The sequence below is a fragment of the Tigriopus californicus genome, chromosome 9, assembly GCF_007210705.1.
Source record: "Tigriopus californicus strain San Diego chromosome 9, Tcal_SD_v2.1, whole genome shotgun sequence".
NCBI classification, from domain to species: Eukaryota; Metazoa; Arthropoda; class Copepoda; order Harpacticoida; family Harpacticidae; genus Tigriopus; species Tigriopus californicus.
In genome coordinates this window covers 11,972,676-11,995,972 of record NC_081448.1, presented here as the reverse complement: position 1 = coordinate 11,995,972, position 23,297 = coordinate 11,972,676, and the positions used below count along the sequence as shown (strand labels likewise).

At 39.7% G+C, this 23,297-nt stretch overlaps 2 protein-coding genes across 2 annotated transcripts in view; one reads left to right on the top strand and one right to left on the bottom strand.

Moving 5' to 3' along the window:
- LOC131887355 (beta-1,4-mannosyl-glycoprotein 4-beta-N-acetylglucosaminyltransferase-like) overlaps positions 1-4,847 on the bottom strand; it is a 13,901-nt gene extending 9,054 nt beyond the window's left edge. The window contains exon 1 of the mRNA XM_059235940.1: positions 4,462-4,847. Coding sequence (XP_059091923.1) covers positions 4,462-4,551 — 90 coding nt within the window. The 5' untranslated portion in view covers positions 4,552-4,847. The remainder of the gene's footprint in view (positions 1-4,461) is intronic.
- A 14,106-nt stretch (positions 4,848-18,953) lies between these two features.
- Positions 18,954-21,615, top strand: LOC131887356 (uncharacterized). Its single transcript, XM_059235941.1, has one exon. It carries the CDS (start codon positions 19,795-19,797, stop codon positions 21,334-21,336), a length of 1,542 nt encoding a protein of 513 aa, XP_059091924.1. The 5' UTR covers positions 18,954-19,794; the 3' UTR covers positions 21,337-21,615.
- Positions 21,616-23,297: the final 1,682 nt, after the last annotated feature.

The following is a 23,297-nucleotide window of genomic DNA, read 5'->3' as shown; positions in this document are numbered from 1 at the left end:
TTCCCATATCCAAAAAAGTACATATTAACATTGGTCAGAACTGCATTTGTGGCAATTTCAGTTCATGGAATATCTAAATATTCGACACTTTTTTTTCACCATTGCAATCAGATTTTATCACTTGGTCACATGGCCCTTCGAAGCGAGCTGGATTCTAGAACTGAGTGCGAAGCTGATTTGCAATTGGAATTGCAAGGAGGGTGGCAGATTCATGACTTGAATGGTGTGAGATCCAAGCATACTCATTTTGATAAATGCAGCCATTACTCTTGGGATATAAGTCTCCAGACTTATACTTTCTTAGAGAACTCTGGGGTCTCCAGAGTTCACGTTGTCCTTCTACATGAATATGTAGTTCTTCGTCGGGCGAACAAAGGTCGATGACTTTTAAGTCCAGCCCCAAGCTGAACATGCAGAAAGATGCATGTGCAAATTTGACCAGCCCTGAACGCCTTCAAGAGTCGGGTTTGACTTCTTATGAACGGTTAGAATATTTTGCAACCGTCAAACGCATGAGCCCTTTATGATTACACTTCTCGATTGGTTGGCATTGACTTGTTTCAATTGTTTTATGAGCTCTTTCCGTGCATAACTTTGGTTAGCCTGAAAATGGCAAGTATTGCAATAGTAGCCAATCTGTGAACAAAGACTTTTACCAATGTCTAGAGAGCTGGGTATGCGGTATTGGTCATGAATTCTGTTAGAAATGCCGTGAAAGTAAAGAATTTTAGATGCATGGTTGTCAAACGCTCATTCCAGAGTGAAGGGCTATGTGTTGATGATTCCTTTCAAATACGAGATGATATGTAAACACGGTGGTTATATTTTCTGGTTAGCTGATTGCTCAAATGCCAAGACATCTCGATATCTTTTTCTTTGTCAAAGAATCAAAAGGAACAACTTTTGTGAAATACACATGTTTAAAAGTAGCTCAGATAAGTGTGTAAGATAACTTAAAGCCCATTAAAATGCATCATTGTCAAAAATGTAGGCAATCAGTATAGGGCTAGTCAGGTAAACGTGTTCATGGACAACTGACGTTATTCCATGGAGTAAAATCAAAGACAACATGCCCAGCCAAACCGCACTGTGCATGCATTGGATTTGGACAATTTTTCCATTTTACATGCTTGTCTAGGCAGTTAGCATTGTTATATCGAGCCAATTTGATAGCGCGTTCACTGATTAACACCAAACCTGCTCATTTAGTAGGGTTTTGTAACACAACTTGCTCAAAATCACTCAATTATTGAAAATTCAATGGGCAAATGGTGCCAGTTGACTGTGATGTTTGTCTTAGTTCTCTCTCCCCAAAATGCCCAAAATCAGGTTGCCGGACCACATTTTTCCTAGAATTTCCTTTTCTTGACATCCCCTATTAAGCATACTCTTAGTTATGTATTGACGTAAAATTTCATAAACTTCTATTTAGCACATGCTTAGTTATTACAACTTACGTTTTACGCCATGAAAGATTGAAAAATTGCCTAATCATGTTTCCAGTTATTTCCAACGAATATGATTAACTTTTCCAATGACACAACAAGAAATAACATTTCTCCATTTTCTTTAAGATTTCTTTCGAAGCTAGAGGTGGCAAAAAATGTCGCTTAAAACTTATAAAAGATGTAAAATTGCCTTTCATTTTACATGTAGCCAAAAGCTACACTATCCTATCATGTTCCCAAAATATTTGAACGATACACGTGACAGTTTAATTTTCAAAATTGTCACTTTTTGAAATAATAAACTTCTACGTACTAGCAAGGTTTTTATTCAACGTTAATATAATTTTGTCAAAGTTCAAGATTAAGCTTGATTAAAGTCGCGATTGACAAGTACCGTATGGCATCAAAATTGCGAAATATTTTCGTTAAATAAGCTTTAAGTTATGTTCGGGTTTTTCTACCTGCTGCAAAGCGTAAAATATTTCAGTTTACACATTAGGCATAGAAAAAGCTTATTATATCTCTTGGCAATTGCTTTAAGATATAACCGTAGCACTTTGGAGTCAAATTTGAGTAAATGCAATCTTTGAAAACAAGATATCTTATCGATTGCTCCATGGATTTGAATAAAATTTTAGTTGGAAACGCAACTAAGGATACTCCCAACATCTATTGATTACGTTTTTAAAAATATTATCTCTTTGTAGGTTTTAAGTGGATTAATATTCTAATCTTAGGTAGAACCCAAGATGATTTTTTACATAAAATGTTCCTTTTGTTTCAATAACAACGAAAATAGTTATTAGAAGGCTTGGCATTTGCAAAAGAATTTCTCAGTATTGTGAATAAATCTGTGTAAACAGTTGTTCTTAATGACAAATTGCAGTTCAACAAGTTGTAAATTTTTTAGGAGAAGGTGTAGTGTTAATAAATAGGAGGCAAATATGCACTCAATCCTCTTGCATAGTAGTTAGTTACCAGTAAGGGGGCATAAAGTGATTACGTTATTATCACGTTATCATTCAAAAGGCATCAATAACAGTTTGTAACATTCATGATAAACGATTTGCAGTCTCGAGTGTTTTAGGAGTTTCCTGATGAACTGGGACAAAGGATGGAGGTTGCCAAGTTTTATGATTGCAGCGGGAAATTTTGAAAGAAAATGCATTTTTTGATCCCCCAAAAAATGTTTCGTTTCTTCTAGCAGATATTCTCGTTTAGAAATAAATTGAGCAACAAAACCTCCAGATAACTCTTGACTAAAGATCTGCCCAAGTTTTGCTCAAAGTGACTGAAGAAACAAAAATCCTAAATGCAATGCAAAACTGTTTGAGGTGAAAAAAGCCACCTATAGGCAACACTACTTTCGTCCGAATCATGAAAATCCAGATCAAGCTTGAGAAGGGACCATATCATTCTTGGGGTTAGACAATCGAGAAGGAGTAACTAATTCTCCCACACAAATTGAAGTGGATGATGCCATTGTTATTGGTGGGAGGTCGACAGCATCTTATTTTAATGGCTATTTTCCCTCCATACGAAAGACATCAACTACCTATGAGAGAATACATTCCGACATTGGGAATATTGACCAGCAAAGCAAAACCGGCACAGATCCTAATCATCCATTTCTAAGGTACGAGGAAAAAATTGTGAATCAGCAGTTGATTAAGTTGTTTAATTTTAAAGGACCACTTTTCGAACTTTTAGTTCAGATTTTTACTCAGCGATACACATCACACAATTTTCAATGCAGACTAGAATATTTCGTTGGAGGCTTTGCAGACGTTTACGTTGTTTTCGACAGAATTGTGTGAGATGAGACATGAATCAGGGCATGTGGGCGTTCAAATTGCCTAAATACGCCGAACGAAATATGGCTTTCGTTCTGCACTTCCGAGGGTGCTTTGTGAGTCAGACTGTACCAAATGAAGGGCCGATTGGTCCGATTGCTTTTAATTGAATTATATTGCATTTGGGTAGCTTTTGGCCAATTCTATCAAAATCTTATACATAATTAGTGACCCGCGTCACATGATGTCCAGAAAAGAAATCACTTTCATGGCATGTCGCGAGTAGTTCATTTAGCTGTCCACCGCGCCTCCTCCCGTTTTGTTTGGGCAGTCCATAGATAACCATAATAATACAACCAATATATGAAGTTATCTATGAGGCAGTCCAAGGACACTAAAGTAAGGAAATGCCACTTTTTTGTGATTAACAAACCTTTCCCGCCAAGTTAGGACTAAACTTTTGATGCCGAATTTTTTTAATGTCAATTATTGGCATAACTATTGAACAAAATATATGACTAATACATTTTGAATAAATTTCAAGCAATTTGGTGAACTTTTTTTGCGGACTTCCTTACCGCAACCAGGATTGGAATCCCAGCAGTTCAAGACGAGAAGATTATTCATTTTACTTGACTTTTATTTATATGTATTATTTGATCGACCAACGAATTAGAATTGGCTGATCTGGCTAATCCTTAAAGATAAGGTTGATCAGGAATTTTAGTCAAAAACTTGTCCAAGTCTGACTTAAATCCTGCTACTGGATCAACGCCTACATGAGGCCTACGAATATTTGAGGGCAGCAAATTGAACAATGAAGAAGCCTGAGAAATAAGAGAGTTGAACTACAGTAAATCATCTGGATCGAGATCAGGTGCCCTTATCTCAGTCTCTTTCAAACACCTAGAAACCTTTCAATTTGTAAATATGACGAAATATTTGGGGTACCAATAGGAAACGCATTCAAATTCAAGATGAAAACATTCAACCTTTTCAAGTGGCGGTCTAAATTTGAAACTCTGTTTCTAATTGAACTTTAAATGACTAAAAGCTAGTTGTAGTGTTGAGGCCTCAATACAACTTGACTTTGGTGCTCTCAATTTCATGGAGAAACGAGAATTCGTTACATTTTTCAACCCTTCTTCATTGAGAAGCACGTGGTGCAATACTGTGACCAAACTCATTATCGAGTTGACAACACTCTCCAAACATCTTACCTGGATCCATAATAAAACCAAGATGATGTATCGCACTTTCTTTAAAGGCAGAAATGACCTTTGTCTCCGCAGAAGTTGGTATAATCTCATAATGATTAAAACGTTTGCATATCTAACAACACTTGATCTTCTCCAATTCAGAAAAACAGGATTTCTCCATTTGACTTTGTTTGCAAAGCCAGGTTACTATCCGAGTGATCTCCATTCACGGAGATATCCGTCTATCTGGTGGTAAAATCTCCGTGGTGCCGTGCAAGGAACCAACTTTGAACCGTGAATCACGTCAAAGAACACGGTCAACGAATTCGGTCGAAGTTCTGCACGGATTTATGTAGACTGAAAAGTATGTCAATCTGAATTCGACCAGATTCGCTTGTTCGCCGATGCATGCATTGGGAATTGTCTGGCTTGACAAAACATCAGTTTTCATAGTGACATACGTACATAATGGTCCTTTCAAATAAGCTTTAACTCGTTTCATATCCAGTTTCCATGGCTCGGCAAAGAGGAACACCAGGCATTGAGGTTTGGTTCCTATCGTCCTCATTGAGAAAAGTAACCATAATTTGTCACAACGATTGGTTTGCGTGTAATCAGAGAATGCCAAAGTGAAACCAATAGCCCCATAATTATTTTCCAATCTGTCACACCCATGGCACTTTTCTCCAAGGCTCTCCAATTACTCTGATTCATGATGGAACAAGGGTTACCACAAAGTAACAATCGTGTTCCTCAACTCTTTGACTGCGACTTCTTGAGTTTTAGATATATTCTGAAATATACCATCCAGTCGATGGATTTACTCGAGGACACATTTGAAAAAGACTAAAGGCTAAAAATAAGCCTGGAAAGCTTACTTGGCGCACTTTTTTTTCAAGGCCCACCTCAGTAAATGAATCCTATGCAATCCTTTCCTATGAATGAGTGTGATTTTGAACTGAATACTGTTGATTGAGAGGTGAACGATTAAGGGAGAAACGCCCTCGTCTAAGCCCATTTGTTGATTTACACGTAACAACATTAGCCAGTTTGCTTTCCGACCTGGACCGAGAAGTAGTTTGGAATGTAGGGCAAGGTTTCCTTGAAAGATGGAGTAGACATTAAAACAAGTTTAAACCCCAGACAGAACTTCTGTGCCTAAAATTGGTGACTAAAAGCATCACCCACTTAGCATGGTGACATTTCTAAGGTTTTGGTAGCTTAGGTACGAACTTGCAATAAAAATGTAAGTTAGCATCAGAGAAACTTAGTGTTATTTCAAGTTAGCATATATTGCATATATTTTCTGAAACTAGTTATATGTGACTTACCAGCGAATGATTTTGATTAGAACGCTGTCTAATTTTGATTTAAAAGATGCCACTGAATCAATTATTATATCACGTATTGAATTGCATTTAAAGTCAAGCTGATTGACATATGAATTAAAGAATCGTGAAAACGTTGGCTCTTTCTCCCTCTGTAGAAGTTAAAGCACCTTCGATTTACTTTCAACGAGTGCTTGGATGTTTCTGGCAACCCCTTACACCAAACATTTTTAAAACTTTATGTGAACTCATCTCACTCGTATTTTTATTGACGCATGTCATATTTCTTTGTTTGCTTATGTTTTATCACCCCTTTAGCTCAGACTAAACTTGGACAGCTGAAAAATTGAATCATAGAAAAAGCCCGGGTTGAGAAGAATTCTTCTAGCTACAGTCTAAAACTTGCACTGTTTCTCCCTATAATTTTGAGTGTCTATAGCGGGTATTTCTGCCTGGCTTGGATAGAGTGACAAAGATGTTTTCTATTTCTGTTCTGGAGGTTGAATTAAATAGTTTTTAAATTTTCCGTTGTACTATTCGGGTACATTTGGCGGCGTCAAATATGTCCAGTTTACCGTCGTCCATGTTATGACATGTATTGTATTGTTGTATTGTAAAGACCACCCAAATCATCAAATCGATGTGTTTAGGGTATTGGTTAGGAAGACGTCGACCCAAAAGGCATTGAGCGGAATTTCATTCCATTTAAAGCCATCTTACTCTTAGCAACCCAAGAGTTCTAATCTATTTTTTATAGACAGCCGATTAAGAGGCTGCGCGAGTGGTTTTTGCTTTTTGCTCCGAAATGCGGAATGTGGGACTGAATTTGAATGGTCCACTTACATCGACCTCTATCAGACAACCGGAATTCTGACCATTCACACCACAAAGTAGCTTCTTTTTCACAGGATAGGAAGAGATTTCAACATTAATACTAAGAGTGTGAAGTGGAACAATGAAAATAATGCAAGGGAGAGTGCCAAAAATGGAGCCCTGAAGAACAGCCGGCTTGACATCATCTATGTCGCTAAGGGATTCCTCGACCTTAAGTAATTGCTTCCTACTACTCTCTAGTCCCTCAATGACCTGCTATAAATGCTCAATCAGTTGAGTAACTGCTAAAATAAGCTCGGAACCCGCGATGGCTAGGAGGAAGGACTTCATGAATATCAAGATATTCAACAAGTTTGGACTGCATGATCTTCTCAAACACCTTCGCAATATTCGAAGTGAGCGAAATAGGCCTATAGTTACTGGGGAGCGACTTATCTCCCCCTGTAAAAATTGGAACAACGTGAGCTATCTTTAGTGAAGATGGAAACTGGCCCTGATCCAAGATGCAACGCATCAAGTACGAGAAAAGAGGAGCGAGAACCAGTGAGCATCTCATCAGAAACTGAGATGTCACGCCATCAGGACCAGGAGAACTAGAACGACTCAAGTCCCGTATGGCCTCTAAAGCATCTTAATCTGTGACTACAAGATCATCTAAACGCTCAACTTGACTGACCTCGTCAATCTCAACAGACTCATCTTCAGCGCAATGAGCTGTTGCTCCTAAGCTTTGTGGAATTGAAACACGTTCCTAGTTTGTAACTCGCTTTGAACAATTGCTTTCTAAACTTTTAAATTTTAGATCGTGTTCCACCTTTCGGAACACTTTCAGGGATTGCTTGATTGGAGCAAACACTCTCAAAAACTAAAATCAACTTGCCTAATGCTACGTCTATGGACGATTTCGGTTTCAGCCTTGAAACCAGATCAAGTTCATTTACCCTTTCTACAATCAACGGCCAATGTTCATCTTTAAACTTGAACTTAGCCAGACCAACCTTTTTGGCCTGCTTTATTCTAGAGCACGCCGGTTTTTGAGTAATGCTCGACCTAATTTTGTAATGAAATTGCGAAACTAAACTGATTAAATGGAACAAGCAAACCAACTACACTTATAAAGGCATGAAATGAACAAACAAAACAACTCAAAATATTCATTGAAACAAAAGTACATGAAATACGCTAAAATTGGGATAAATACACTGAAAGCCGAAAAAAGTGAAAGAGTACATGAACATATAAAGAGAATATGGAGTACTCAATACTACAGAGAGGAAGAAGAAAAAGCTAAAAAGCAAAAGTTAAGCAGCCACGCGACTACTTTCACGACACCACACAATTCACTCAGACCGTCCATTTGATCAAAATCAGGAGCAACAAAACGTTCGACTGCTCTCATCAAAAGATTGAACTGAAAAATTCATAAAATAATTATGCTAACAGACCATACTAAACACGGATTATTGAGAGACATTAAAATGAAGTACTTATTTTTCACCCTTGAATCTCAATCTCAACCCTTAATAGGGACTGCTTGTTTCATAATGAGACATCTCGTGGAAAAAAAGGAAAGACAGCTTTAGTAAACCCGTTTTAGTGTGTTCTCAACCCCACTGAGATTAAAAGCACCAGCTCATTGTTCTAATGACGGCCCTGTTGAGATGATGTTGTGAGTCAAATTGAGCAATTTTATAATCTAATAGTTACAGATCAATATGTTTTAGTGGCCATCAGGGACTTGAAACCATCGAGCTCTCCTGGTCCTGATGGTGTGACATCTCAGTTTCTGATGAGATGCTCACAGGTTCTTGCTCTTGTTTTCTCGTACCTGATGCGTTGCATCTTGGATCAGGGCAGGTTCCCCTCTTCTCTGAAGCTAGCTCATGTTGTTCCAATTTTCAAAGGGGGAGATTAGTCGCTCCCCAGTAACTATAGGCCGATTTCTCTCACCTCGAATATTGCGAAGTTGTTTGAGAAGATCATGAAGTCCAAACTTGTTGAATTTCTTAAAGTTAATGAAGCCCTTCCTCCTAGCCAGCGCGGGTTCCGAGCTCATTTTAGCACGGTTACCCAACTGATTGAACATATAGAACATATTGTTGAGAAACTAGAGAGATATGAGTCACTTGATGTTGTCTACCTTAATTTTGCCAAGGCCCTTGATAAAGTAGATCATGGCATTTTCTTGAATAGATTTCACGACATTTGGATCCAAGGCAATGTTCTTGTTTGGGTGAAAACTTTATTCATGACAGGAAATAAATTGTTAAGGCTGAAGGATCCCTTGGTGACATACATGATGTCAAGTCGGGTGTTCCTCAGGGCCTCATCATAGGGCCCCTCCTTTTTATAATATTCATTGCCCCGCTTCAAAGGCCTAGTATCACTGTCAGCCTCTCTTCTTATGCTGACGTGTCGATACAAAGTTAGTTTTTGATAGGAATGGCCAAGATTCCTCTAGCCTTACAAACAGGGATGGGAAATTATCAAAGACCATTTTCGACCACCGAGGGATGAAACCATAACGTCAGCAGATCAATGAAAAAAATCCCTGATGATGTCTTCCTTGATACCATTTTGAGGTTTTGAGTCGTTTTATGGTCCGTTGGATGTCCTCGTGTTGCTCCGTTGACAATTCAACGTTCTTCTTTGACTTAATGGTCTTGGGCGATAAGTCAACAATGGTGGCGATGTTGTTCATCTCAAGCCTACAACGATGCACGGCCGGAAAATCGCCAGGTAAAATCCCGAAGGCTTAAATATCCTTCTTGACAAAGAGTGCGTAGTTTCCGACATCAGGAGACACAGCTGAGGGCACTATTGCTTGTGGGCCGCCTTCAGCATTCCCGATGAATTTGAATTTGCCCATGTTCTTCAACGGCGTCCCATTTGCCGCAAACAGCAACTTGGGTTATGCCCTCCGGGCATGTAGGCATCGGCACTACGGTCTTGGTTGCACCAGAGTCGGGTAAACCCTGAAGGACTGAAGGATTGTTGTGCAGCGATGATTGTTCAGGGTTTACCCGAACTGTGCCCATGACCTTGAACTGTGCCCATGAAGGCACTAACAATACGGGAGACAGCTGGTGATCACGGTTTGGAATGGTGGGGAATATTAATAGTTCTGCTACCTTGCTGATCTTTGCAGCCCATTCATCAGCGGTCTTGACCTTCCCCTCGTTGATGGTGTCTACCTTGCTCCCAGTTCTTGTTCAATGGCAACATTGTTGCATAGATCCATCATCTTGTCCACGTTCATTTCAGCGTCCACAAGAAGACGCCATAACCTGTCTTCGTCGGCCTCCAGTTTGTTGAAGTCGCGGACGAGTTGCAATTTTTTCGAAATTTGCGCCTTGCGGTTGGCAATTTGCTCCCTGAGGCCCAGTTTCACAAATCGTGATGAAGATCGGTGATGGAGGCGACGAGCTCCTATGGGTACTCTAGTGGTGGGTCGACAGCTGCAGTGCGGAAGAGTGAATAGTTAGGGGCGTGGTACGAAAACTATGGCTGCGCCATGTAGCGTTGATGTATGAGAAGATGTGGAATGAGGAAACAGGGCAAATAGAAGTCTCTCGATGAAGCGCTAAGAACCAAATGTATTTCAACAGCAGAAGATATAGATCGCACGCGAGCATGTATCTGATGAGCGGAACTACAGAATGCTACAGATAATAATAATTAGGTGCTGTATATAAAAAATACCTCACTTATCACAATGTTTAGGGAATTACTCAGATTTAGGTTAGTGTAGAAATGAGCACTTCTAGATTGAGCCCATTTGGATGCATGGATCATGCCATTATTGTCTTATATCATTGACAATTGTTTTATATTTAGGTGAAGCATATCGAGCATCGGCGGCCATTTTGGACAACCGTCCGCCATTTTCTGCCACTTTCTGCCATTTTCTGCCATTTTTTGCTACTTTCTGCCATGACATGGTAGAAAATGTCAGAAATTCTTTCAAAGTCACTTTATGCCATCGCTGCCTGCAAAGGACGGAAGGAATCTACTCCAGGGTTACAGAGAGGGCCCGGAACGGCATTTTTGGGAGTGTTGGAATGTAATCCCCGGTATTATTGAAATGAAAGACTTCATTACGTGTAATTGTAACCAATAAAGTTTTAAACAATGTTCGTTCTGCCAACGAATCTGAATTGAAAGATGAGCCTAGTTTTTCAATGTAGGGTTGATGCTTATCAAAAATTCGCTCTACTAGGTGTGCCATCAATAGTGACGGGTAAAATGTGCAAAATAGCAAACCTGCTAGGGACAAAAAGGTGCAAAAAATGCCGAAAGGTGTAACAAAAAGAAGGTGCAAATAAAATGAAAAAAAAGAAAGGATATTCAAATACATTTTTCAAAGGGGTAAAACAAATACATTTTTCAAAGGGGTAAAAATCTGAAAAGATAATTCTTAAAAAACTGAATTTTGCCTCAATTTTGGACCATATTACATAACTTTTTTGAACAGGGTCAAGGAATTCATCCCCCTTGCTTATTTTCCTCTTTTATCAACAGTAGCTATGCAATATTGATTTAGTTCCTACATTGATCTAACTGATGAAAAGTTGAGTCTTCATTTCTCAAAAAGAGAAGAAAGTTAACCTGGAGGAGTTAAGGAAAGCAGCTATGTTTAGTTTTTTTGCTTCTTAACAATCCTAGCGACGTGCTTAGCTTGTCTCTTGACTTGAAACTGGATTGCTTAATTTCTGTTCTTCCTTGCTTCGCAACTAAAAGAGAAGTAATTTGGGCGGGCATATTTTAATATTTGACATGAATTGTCCAAAATTCATATCTTTATTTTGGCGGGAGCCTTATATTTCAAACTTTGATTTAATTCCAAGGCAAAAAAAGTTCTGATTTCAACCAAAACAACAGTTTTGACAAATTAGTAAAAAGTGCAAAATAAAGGTAAAAAGGTGCAAATAAAGGTGAAAAGTGCAAATGTGTAGAAACGTCGCATTTTCTGGCGAAAATAATCATTTTACACAATTTGTCCGTCCCCAGCCGTAAGTTCTCGGACAAATTTCACTAACCACTTTAACAAGGTCTACTTGGAGAACAAGGAGTCGAGGTTTAAAATCGTATCAAAATAAGATGACAAGTAGACAATTTAGAGTAAATGATTTTTCTAACACCCCCCATTGATAGCAATGGACAACCTCCAACCTCCTCCAGAAGGACTTGAACGTCTTTATGACAGCTTTGTTTGGCATGGCGGCCCTCTTGACATTCACGGCCATAATGTGTCAGGTTGAAGACTCAATATGGGTCCAAATGAAGAAATTCAATAGGGTCTCGGCACCTTCGAAAATTTATCATTTTCTTTGGATGGCTAATTTTGTTTTTGAGCAAAGTAAAGTTTGGTGAAATTTTGGTTCCTTTTAATCTTAACAACTAATTTTTGTTCGATCAAAGATGATTAAATTAAAAGATGCCAAAATCTTCAATAAATTCCATCGTAGGGACAGAAGTGTGACGGGGAGCACCATCTTGCTGCCACACCTAGTACCGGGCGCCTTAATTTCTGTTACGAGCTAGGATGACCTTTGCACCAAGATTCGGCTACATTAGGTGTCATTCTGATTGCCGTTGATCTAGATCAGTGGAAGTCAAAATTTTTTGGCCTTTTTTTTATTTTGGGCAATCAATGAAGTTGCCATGGGCATTTTATGTGTTCTTGACTCTGTAAACGGCATTTCTCGCTATGCTGCAGTTGGTCGCGACGGTCGTGGCCTTGTTGCCTGTCTTGATCTGCAAAAATATTTTTCCACGGATTTTTTTCGTCTTTGTTTTCAAACACAAGTAAACAGTAAGATCAGCTGTTGAAACAAAAGATTTAGCTAGATATGCCTAGAAAGCCCTGCAATATTTTTTTAATATCTTTTTTAATCACTGAGCTATAAGGTTTAAAGACGTGTCCGAGGACTTATGGCACACCCGGAAGTATGATTAGAAAAATGCCACTGGATCAACACCAACGTACTCCAAACTAGACTTCGAAAAAAAAAAGAGATTTTTGGTTTTTCGAAAATCTGCTAGCACCGAAAACCCGAAAAATTGTTCGATTTATTTCCCGCCTATTCAACCTGCTCAAGCGCTCATTTGCGTTCATAATGAGTAAATGTTGCACTTAAGGTTGAGATTTAACATTAGTAAAAGTATTAAGACAAAAAGACAGAAATGTAAACAATAATGTAAGTACGGTTTTGCTATTCAAGACAAGCCATTTACAAGCAAAATATGATTTATGCTTTCTGAAAGGATATTTCAATGTCCAAGCCTAGTGGACTCTGAAAGAACTACGAATATATATGCTTTCGAATTGATGATATTTGATAGCTGAGTGGTGTGGTGTATCCAAGGCGACCCAGTTCCCCAGAGAATGTTAGTTCGAATCTCGCTTTTGGAAGACATCCTTTTAAAGGGGGAGATGTGGTGCAATGAAAAGAGAAGTTTTCTTTCATGTGAGATGTCGCTGGTTTGATTCTCCTCCCTGACCTTTCTCTTGGAGAGTTCTGTTCCATAATTTAGCTAAAGTTAAGAGAAATATCGAAGCCTTTGGCCGATCAGATGGAAGTTGTGGTGCTTGCTAAAAATCCTGATTTCTTTGCGATTTTATTTTTGTGTCTGAAAGAGATGCCCTGGTCGATTGCCCTGGCTTTTATTTCTTCAAATCACCTTTAAAAAGTCCATTGGTATTAAGATTTAGGGAGTGCCATATCTGTCTTTTTTTCCAAATATTGTCGAAAAATGCCGGGTGCTATTGGTAGACGTATGTAGCACAATTGTAATCAAGACAATTTTCGGCAAAGATGAAATGAATGTATGTATGTATTGTATGACTTTCGGGATCGACTGGTGGGCGATGTTAGTAAAAGAGTATTTTGAGTCCCAGGACTCCCTTAAGCCGTTTTAAGGCTTATTTTCAAGAGGATCCTGCACAAAGCTGAGCCTCGTGACCTGCTCCTGCGTCATCGTTCGAGCCGGTGAGAAAATTCGATGGCAGTTGTCCAGTTCCAAGCTAACGACATTGCTATCGGTCGATTCAGTGTTTAGAGATTAGCTCGCATGACGTCCACATGAAAAGCAATGTAACTTGTTGCACATGGTAGCATATCTAAAAAGGATTGCCTTCGACAGGTAATCAGTCCATTGTTTTGTCGAGTCATTGGTTATAAATGGAAGTTTTTTTACCTTTAAGTTATACTCATTCCAAGTTCTAGCGAACTTGAAGTTTGGTAGGTTTTGCTGCCACGCCAGTTTGAGATTGGCAGATCAAAAACGAGAACTTCCTCTCTCCTGACTTTGTATTTGATGGTCCTCCATATCTAAGTCAACTAGAAGTGGGTAGAACTGCAGAACTATCGCACCAGGTTTTGTAACGGTCTGAAACCAACGTGCGGTTGTAGCAGAGAATGACTCAAACTATTGGGGTCAGCAATCTTAAATTTACGTTGAAAGCAAGCAATAGTATATGAATGACAAAATTACGTGCTCTTTCAATCTGCAAGGACTTTACGGCCGCAGTGTCGTACCCAACACACTTCCTTCTACTTGGATGATGTTTTTCGGTAATTTTTCGAAAAACCGAAAAAGGGCCCTTTTCGTTTCGTTTTTTTGGGTTTTGTATTTTTCGAAGAAATTAAAAGTCTACTCCCAACAAATATTTGTGGGAAGTAAGTGAAACCATGAAGAACAACCGGGAATCTTGAGGGCTTTAAAGTGCGCGCATAACCTACTCATATTAAGCATCTGCAGCCACTAGAATCGACCTCGAGCGTTATTATGGAACAAAGATCATGAAAGCTTTTGAAAACGTACAGTATCAGATGCATTTTTTCGGACTTTCTCTGAATACTCTGAATACCTTACATTCTCAATTGTTGATCTGATTGGTTTCCACATGGGCGAAGCTTATACAAAGTATATTTATAATGGACATCGATGCCTCGAATGGCGGCCCAACGTTGGAACCAAGTTCCCAGCTCATCAACTTTTAATTAAACGTCCCGCATTGTCACACGAGATGTATTCTCGCAAAAAAATTGACTTGAACGGAGTTTGCATTGAGATATTGTCTTTAGCCATTGAACGACATATGTTACTCACAGCAACTCAAGAGTAGATTCGATCTAAGTCCTTTACCAAACTACTGGAGTCTTTACCATTGCTACCACGAACTAATTTGATATCATCAGCAGTAGAAGAGATACCGCAGCTCTATTAAGCTTTTGAAGAGACGCAATGAATATTATAAAAGGGAGAGGCCTTAAAATTGAGCCTTAGCGAACACCGGTCTTGACATTATTTACGCATATACGCATCCAAAAGACTTTTATACCAACAAAGATAAGAAACAATCTTACTGAAAAAAATGTTTGGCATGACAATAAGTATGATGGGAAACTGAAGTTCTTGATTAACATGCCGGGAAATAAAACGGCGCCCCAAATTCTTATAACTATCCAAATTAAGGGTGAGATGCAATGGAACATATCATAAACAACGAGTGTTGTACCTAATCTCCTAAGATACAATTTTAAAATCTGCTCAACCCTATCTCAAAAACCAAACACAAGGGCAACATTTAATAGTGGAAATAGTGCTTGGAAAGCACTTTGAAGACCTTCCTTTTGGCGAAAGCAATCAGAAAAACCTTAATGGGTATGGGTCGTTGTAGATGCTGTTCACTGTATGAACTTTTGCCATGGCATGCCGGTAAAGTGACTCATGGGAGCCAAAGATTAAAATCGACATGGATTTTTTCTCGATTAGAGTTAAATTGACCATCGTAGGAGCGCTTGATCCTTTGAGGAGCCATTGACGTCACTGACTTTTAAGCTCACTTGCAAAAGCTGACGTAGCATTTGACACAAGTGACGATTTTCCAAAAGAAATCCCTTGACCTTGAAAGGAATGAAATTCCGCTCAATAACCTTCGGGTCAATTCCTTTGAATACTCCACTCCTAGATAATGGAGGTAAAGATATTGAGCAGGTTTCATCTATGAAAGATTTAGGTGTAGTCCTCAAAATAGTGGAAAGATCGATGAACACATCCAACTGAAGGTGGGTAAAGCTTTTCAAACATGTGGTTGGATATATTGCATGTCTAAGTCCAGAGATAGCATCACAATGCTAAGTCTGCACAAGCAGATTGTTCAGCCACATCTTGAATATGCTTCACCCATTTGGACTCCAATGAGTTCAACAGGTTTGCAAAAGGTCGAGCAGGTCCAAAGATGTTTCACTACGAACATCACAGGAAGTAGAGAGTTTTCATATTGGGAGACACTAAAAAAGTTGGGACTGTACAGTGCTTACAGAGGGTACAAAAGGCATTTGATACTGTACGCCTTCAAAAGCATGAATGAGCTTTGTCCCAACACAGGATTTAGGGTCAATTCTAGTGACCGTAGAGGCTTAATGTGCGTTTTGAGAGCACCTTCAAGTCCTCGCGAATCCAGGTAAGTTCGAACCATGAAGTCCACTTCTCTTCTTTCTCGGGTTCCTTTATTGTTCAATTTGCTGCCCTCTAATATTCGTAGGGAATACGTAGGCCTTGCTGATCCGGTTGCCTCTTTCAAGTCAGACTTGGACAAATTTTTAAGTAGCATTCCAAATCAACCTTACGTACATTCAAGGTCGAGCTCCAACAATTACAAAGTACAAGAAAAAGCACAATTTCACAAGTTTTTGGTGACTAACCTTAAAAACATTACTTTTTCTAATCTTACCATTAGCTTTTTCAGCACAATTTAATAGAAAAAAGTGATGAAAAGTCTCTGGAATGCTGCAAGTATACAATATACGGCTCTCGATTATCTCGATTTGGATGTCAAAAGTGTTTGTAGTTATACCCTAATAGGATTTGTATTTATGGTGTTAGAGTAGAGTTGCTCAGGGAAAAATGCCTTGGTAAACTTAGGCATCTTGGAGCGTATTGTTGTATTTCTCCGTTTGTTTGTCCTCAACGAGAGAAGGGAGAGGAGAATGAAAAGGACTCTTCAGGGAATAAGCAATCAGTCAGTTGATGTATATAGTATGAGTTTAACTTTGTTGAGACAGATCAGGCAAAGTTTTCGATTGGATAAAAAATACATTTGCGCTAGGGAGCAATGAGTTAAGGCCGGGGGATATCATAGCGATAAAGATACATGATATCAAGTAGAATCTCCCACAAGGCACAACATTAGGCCTTCTCTTTCTCATTATCGTCATCGCTCCAACTCAAAAGCTTAGGAGTAAAGACAATATCTCTTTTTATGTTGATAATACAAAATAAGCTTGTAACTGGAATAACCAAGATTCAAGAGAACCTAGATCGAAATCGAATCTACTGTTGAATTGCTCAATGTAGCATGGCCTTGAATGGAATGAAATTCTGCTCAATGACCTTTGGGTCAAAGCCAGTAGACACTCCACTCTTAGATAATGAAGGTGATGATATGCAGCAGGTCTCATTCATGGAGGATTTTGGGGTAGTCCTCCAAGATAATGAAAAGCTCAATGAGCATGTCAAGCTTAAGGTGGTTAAAGCTTTTAGAACTTGTGGTTGGATATGTCGGACATTTATGTATAGAGAGATAATATTACTATGCTAATTATATACAAGTTGATAGCTTAATGACACACACTGAGAATTCTTCTCCCATCCAATGTATATTTTGTCCCTCAAAGCACAATTTGGGCTTCAATTTAGATCAGCATGTTTTAAAACGAATGAACACGCTCAAAAATGAGCAGCATTCTTAAGCAACTTATTTTCAGGGGTTACTTCGCTTATATACTACAATTTCGTCGTTATTACGTATATCCGTCGAACCCGTGGAAGTTGATTTAATACGCGTTTTCCTTATTCTTCTTTATTTAACGGTTTCAACTACAACGACATGACATGCATTAGGGTACCAAAAAGGACGGACATATACAGATATTTTAATAAATTTACATTTTGATGGGGTGTTCCACGTGATACGGGTTTTCTAATTTTTGTGAAGGATCTGCTTTCTCTCATCCGGTTTGTTCGCTCGTTTTTGTTTGTTTCAGGGTCGCTAACCCAAACGATACGATTATATGACGTAACGACCAAGCGTTGAAACATTTAAGATTTTTTTCTTCTGATGTAAAAAAGTATTCAGAATAAAATGCAAAATGATAGCAAATAAAAAAAAACACTCTTGCGTTACTCAGTTTCAACCAAAGCAGACAAATGAGCCATCAACTCACTGGTTCCCTGAAATCGGAACTTGATTTTGAGAATCACGTAACTAAATGTGTTCAAAGCCGATCCCCATCGCACACACCAGGCAGCCGCGAGGGAGCCAAAAAAATCTCAGAAATCTCGTGAGTGTCGTTTCTCTAACTAGCCCTCTAGTTTAAAGCATCGTCTGAAGGGGGACCCTGCCTAAGGGTTGGAAGGAATGTTACTGAAGAAAAATCATGTCCTAATGGATTTCCATTATATATCTTAATAATGAAAAAAATGTTCTGCTCGCCATTTTCCAATAACAGTCATTGCTCCCTTACCGAGAATCTGAAACCTACTTAAGTATGATTACTTTTGAATCATAATTCATTCCTGTGATTTAGATTTACTTGTTTTTCTGCCCATCTACATACTGCAAAAAAATGGCGTCTGAATGGCTTTGTAATTTTGGTTGGATTTATTTTCTCTGTAGGAATTGCCTTATTAATTTTGCAGCCAGCTTCAGATTTTTTTACGATTTTACGAAGTATTTGACGAGGTCTTGGCGATGCTATGTACGTAGTTGGAAAATTATTCCTTTAGTAATTCGTGCAAAAACTGATTAAGCGCATTTCATTTTCCCACAAATTGTCCATTGTTTTTTTCTTAAACTTACTGAGCCCAAATGTAACAACGCACAAGTACAATTACTCTAGTTCAAGAGTGATCTCGACTATTTGACATTTTTTGGGCCGGTTCAACCAATTGTTTCCTCGTTCATTCTTGGTCCCATAAGTCTCAGCAACAAAGCACACACCATATCGTTGAAATTACAGCTAACGAATAAACCTCAAACGAGATAATAGTTTCAGCTGAGTCATTTCACTTGGATCATTGTAATCTTATGAATATTGCACTTTAGTGCTATTCCATTGTTCAAGAACAAACCAAGCTCTTCAGATTAAAAATTCTGTTTTCTCCCAAGATCAATAGCCAAGGCAAGAAGGTTTAACAGCTCAGGGAAGAGCTTCACACCCACCACTACTGTAGGTACAGACATACCAGTGCATGCCCAGTCTATCATGCAGGTACCATTATATTATTAGTTTCTCCTGCTCACCTAGCGACAGGTTGACTTGGAAAAAATACGTTTTCACCTGGCTGAGCCATCACACATTGTGTGATTCGTTGGCTGGTGTTGTGCGTGTGTTGATCATGAATGGTATTGGTGCAACCAGGACGACTGGGCTCATACATATGTCCGTAGAACGGTGGTTATGGTCGCTCAAGTTGACAAGTGGAGGTTTGTAAGACGAGAAAGAACGGGACTCAAACAACAGATTGGTTCCCTCTATCTCGACAGCAATAGTTGAGTAATCTGAAAAAAGTGAAGCTACCCAAGAACTCGACATTGATCCCTCCGGAGATCGAGGTGTATGGAGGAAAAGTTTTGTTCGAAAACAGAATTAGACAAGTGAAGAGAGAGGAAAACTTTGGATGGACAGTCCAGCCCATTCCTCCTTCGTGTGTCTGTCTATCTGTGTGTCTGTCGGTCTACCTTCTCAGTTATGGAACAGAGTTCAAAGGCCAATTACGACGGATTTCGGGCTCAGAATGAGATCGAACGGAAGGCCATTTGCTTCTTGAGAGCCTGCTGGAAAAGTTGACCGTTATTCCCATGGAAAAGATCCCTCCTCCCCATCCGTAGTATTAAATGAGGCCTTTCCAAAGTTTCGTTCCCCCAAGGCCGACTCAATCTTTGACAAGTCATCTTGGTACTCTTTTCCTTGAATTTCCATTCCGTCTCTCAGAGCGAAGAGATGAACTGGATTTCTTGGACTTGGGAAGTCGCGGAAGACGGATGATGGTTGGATCTGTTCCCTCCTTTGTTGGCGACATGGACTGACGAGTGGATAAGGATTTCAATTGAATCGCAACAATGAGTGATGAATGAGCTTGCTTTCAGTTCCAAAGACCAGCCCAGAGCTTTCCCTCGCCCATGAATACAATGATGGCACTTCCACGCCGAATCCAGAAGTATTTCCTACCCATTCTGAGTGCATTTGTTGTTGTCAACTTCTTGTCTTTCTTCATCTACTACTCGCCGACACCCGTGACCTATTCCTTGGCTCCTGCCTACAAACAACAGGACTTACAAAACAAAATTATAGACAAAAATGTCGAAGGCCATGTCGAGAAGCACGACAGGTCTTATCCGGCAGCGCCACTTTTAGTTCCAAACACAAACTCGGATTCGACGATCTTAAATGAGACGATCGATCTGAGTAACGTATACCCACAGGAGCAAGAAGACGTCGTGTTTTCACTCATGGATAATCCTTGGATTCATACCAACGATGGAAGCGCCCTCTCAAAATATCCTCACACCACCTCGGAGCTTCGAGGTTGTCCCTTTCGAAAGTTTCAGAATTCAGGAGTCTTGGGTATGTTGAGTTTCGTCACCCACGAGTATACTCGCTACCAATTGTGTCAAAAGTCCAAGGAGGACTGGCTTCAATCAAATATCCTTCCGGGCACCGGGGATCGAGGGGAGCTTTTGTTAAAAACCAATTTCGTCTTCGACATCCGTCCCACTGGTCACTTCTGCCCTAATTCATTTTCTGCCGAAAGCGAGACGCCAGACACACGGATCCTTTTCATAGTGCTTTCAAGAACAAATCGATTCAGCCAACGGAACTCCATTCGCCAAACTTGGGGAAGTGTGAGTCAACTTCGAGCCCAGGGATACCGATTGGTCTTTCTGGTTGGCACTCACACCTCAGACTGGGGATCAGGCCGGGGACAAGACGGCGAGAGCATCCTCCTTGACAGCAAGATTAGGGATGAATCCCGACTTCACAGGGATATTGTCCGAACACAAGCCAAGGAGGTTGGGTCCAATTTCGCACTTGAGCAATACGTTCTCGGCCTAGCTTGGGCCCACAGGGATTGCACGTTAGCCCGTTACGTGACTTTTGTATCCGACCAAACCTTTGTCAACCTCCAGAAGTTTGATTTTCTTATGACACAAGAACATCATTCGGCCCACAGACTCTACGGTACCCTCATGAAGGATATGAAACCGGATCGAAATCCCAACGGAAAGCACCATATCAGTGAAGAGAGCTGGCCATGGAACGGCTACCCAGGCTTCCTCGACGGTCCGTCTTTGATTCTTTCGGGGGACGTCATGCCTCGGCTCCTCACTGCGGTGAAATATACGCCAATTCTAGCCTTGGAAAATGTTTACCTAACCGGTGTCGCGGCCTTGGCCGCCAGTGTGATGCGCATTGGAATCCGCGATTTTTTCGTCGATTCCGTTCCAAACGACGAGGATGAGTGCTCCTTTGCCAAACATGGCGGGATTAATAACGTCCAAACACCGGAGGTCATGGCACATATTTGGAAAGACGTCAAGTACGTGCTCTACGAGAAGAACGTTTCTTGTGTTATTAAGGCTCCTTGCTTAGCAGAAATGAACGGCAAGTGCTTGATTTCAGCTCCCGACCATAAAACGAGGCGTGGGCAAGAGAAACAATAGATAATATATCTGTGCCAAGGTGACGACCAAGTTTGAACTTAATTCATCCATGATCGGAGCCATAATTTCCTGTTTGGCAGGAGGCAAAAGTTTTGTTATTTACGACCATTAAGGTTTACCTCGTGGGACAGGTTGATAAGCCCGCATTACGAATGATTTCACCATCGTGGGTAGACATAATTTGTAATTTGACTTCATGGTGAAACGTCCTCATGCATCTAATGAGATTCGGGTTGATTATTTTTGTTTATCGTAAGAATATATAGGAAAATTTATGAACTTCCAGTGTGCTCTCTATATCGTATGTTTTTGTGTAAAAATGGGTTCCAGTTGGTTTTCAAATCATTTGTTCCAAAGCAATGGATTGAAAGAGAAAAAAAATGTTATCAATTGATAACCTTTCTCCTTCATGTCCTTGGTTATTCTGCATATTATGTTGCTTTTAATAATTTTGGAGCTTTTCTTGCTTCGGAATTGAAATATTTTTTTGAGCCATCTTTTGAGCAACTTAGTTGTTGATGAAGCCGGAGGTTTTTCTTCTTTCGAGGGTTTTCTTACCACTACTGGGAATGGAATCTCTAGCAAAAAATGGGAAAAAAATAGGTACCAACAGTGAACAAAAATGGGAAAGATAATGATTCAAGATCATGAAACAAGTGTTTAGATTTTGTTTGAACAATTGCATCTTTCAACTAAAGTGACAATACTAAACGGACTGAATTCATGTGTCATAGTGTAGATGGACAGAGACGTTGGGGATCAGCATTAACATCACTAATACCAATCACCTAGGTAGCTTAGAACTATCAACGTGGGTACTTTGTGTGGATGTGACAAAACGATAAAAGATTGTGCCATAGTCAGGACCAAAATGGCTAATAACCTATTTAAGAGACAAACAATATGCTTAAAGCTTTGATAATCCGGTTCCGGAGCCAAAAATAACCTTTTGAAAAACTCGAGTGTCGTGATGTAGCTGTCGTATCCTGCAATGGGAAGAAAACTTTGGACAGCGTTTGTGCAAAAGTTTGGTTGCCACACTCGTCTCTGTTGACAACCCTAAACCTTTTAGGTGAGAGTTTACATCCTGGTTCGATGTTTTTCAATGTTCAAAGTTCAAGCTCGTCCAAGTCCAAGATTTTGTAAATTCATTTCAAAGTTCTATCCCTTCGTCGATGGAATCGCATTTTGAATGGCCTCTTTTCTCAATTCTGGAATAGTTAACCCGTTTCAGAACAGTAAGAGGAGCAGCGAGAGATGGGTTTTGACCATTTTGTATTGGTTTTCCACCCTAAACGGAGTTTCTTTTTCAAGGATGGAAACCCAATTCTCATAAAAGAAAGCCTGGAGAGACTGTTCAAATTTCTGCTCTCCAATATTTATCTCCTTGGAATGGAATGAGAGTCCAATAATTGGATGGACCACCCTGGTTCCAAATTAGGTTGATGGTCCATCCAGACAGAAGATAGCCTCCTCAAAACACATATCACTCACGCCCAAGGTCCTCTTTGGCAAATGGCATTTATTCGTCCATTTGAAATTCAAACCCTGAGAAAATTGAATCTCTGAAAGCATCATCCGTCTTCTCAGTCATGTATGATCCACAAGAACCACTCTAGAACGACTCGACCAACGATGGACTCCTGGTAGAGTAAACACATCTCCTCTGCACCGATAAAAATGGTCAACGTGTATAGAAAACATTTCATCGCCATTCAACACTGAAGAACCTTGATCTTCATTTCACAAAAAATGCTCTTTTCAATCATGGATTGATCTTGAACGCAACTCTAATATCATTAAGTGGAGTGCCAACAATAATGCTGGCCGGGGATTTGGGACGAGTCCTCTGGCTTTTTTCCTTTCGACCTCGCCATGAACCATCGTACCAAAGGCGAAGGAGAGTGAATCATTTTTCAAAAAAAGGTCTCTGGAGGATGCGAAGGATCATATCTCAAGAT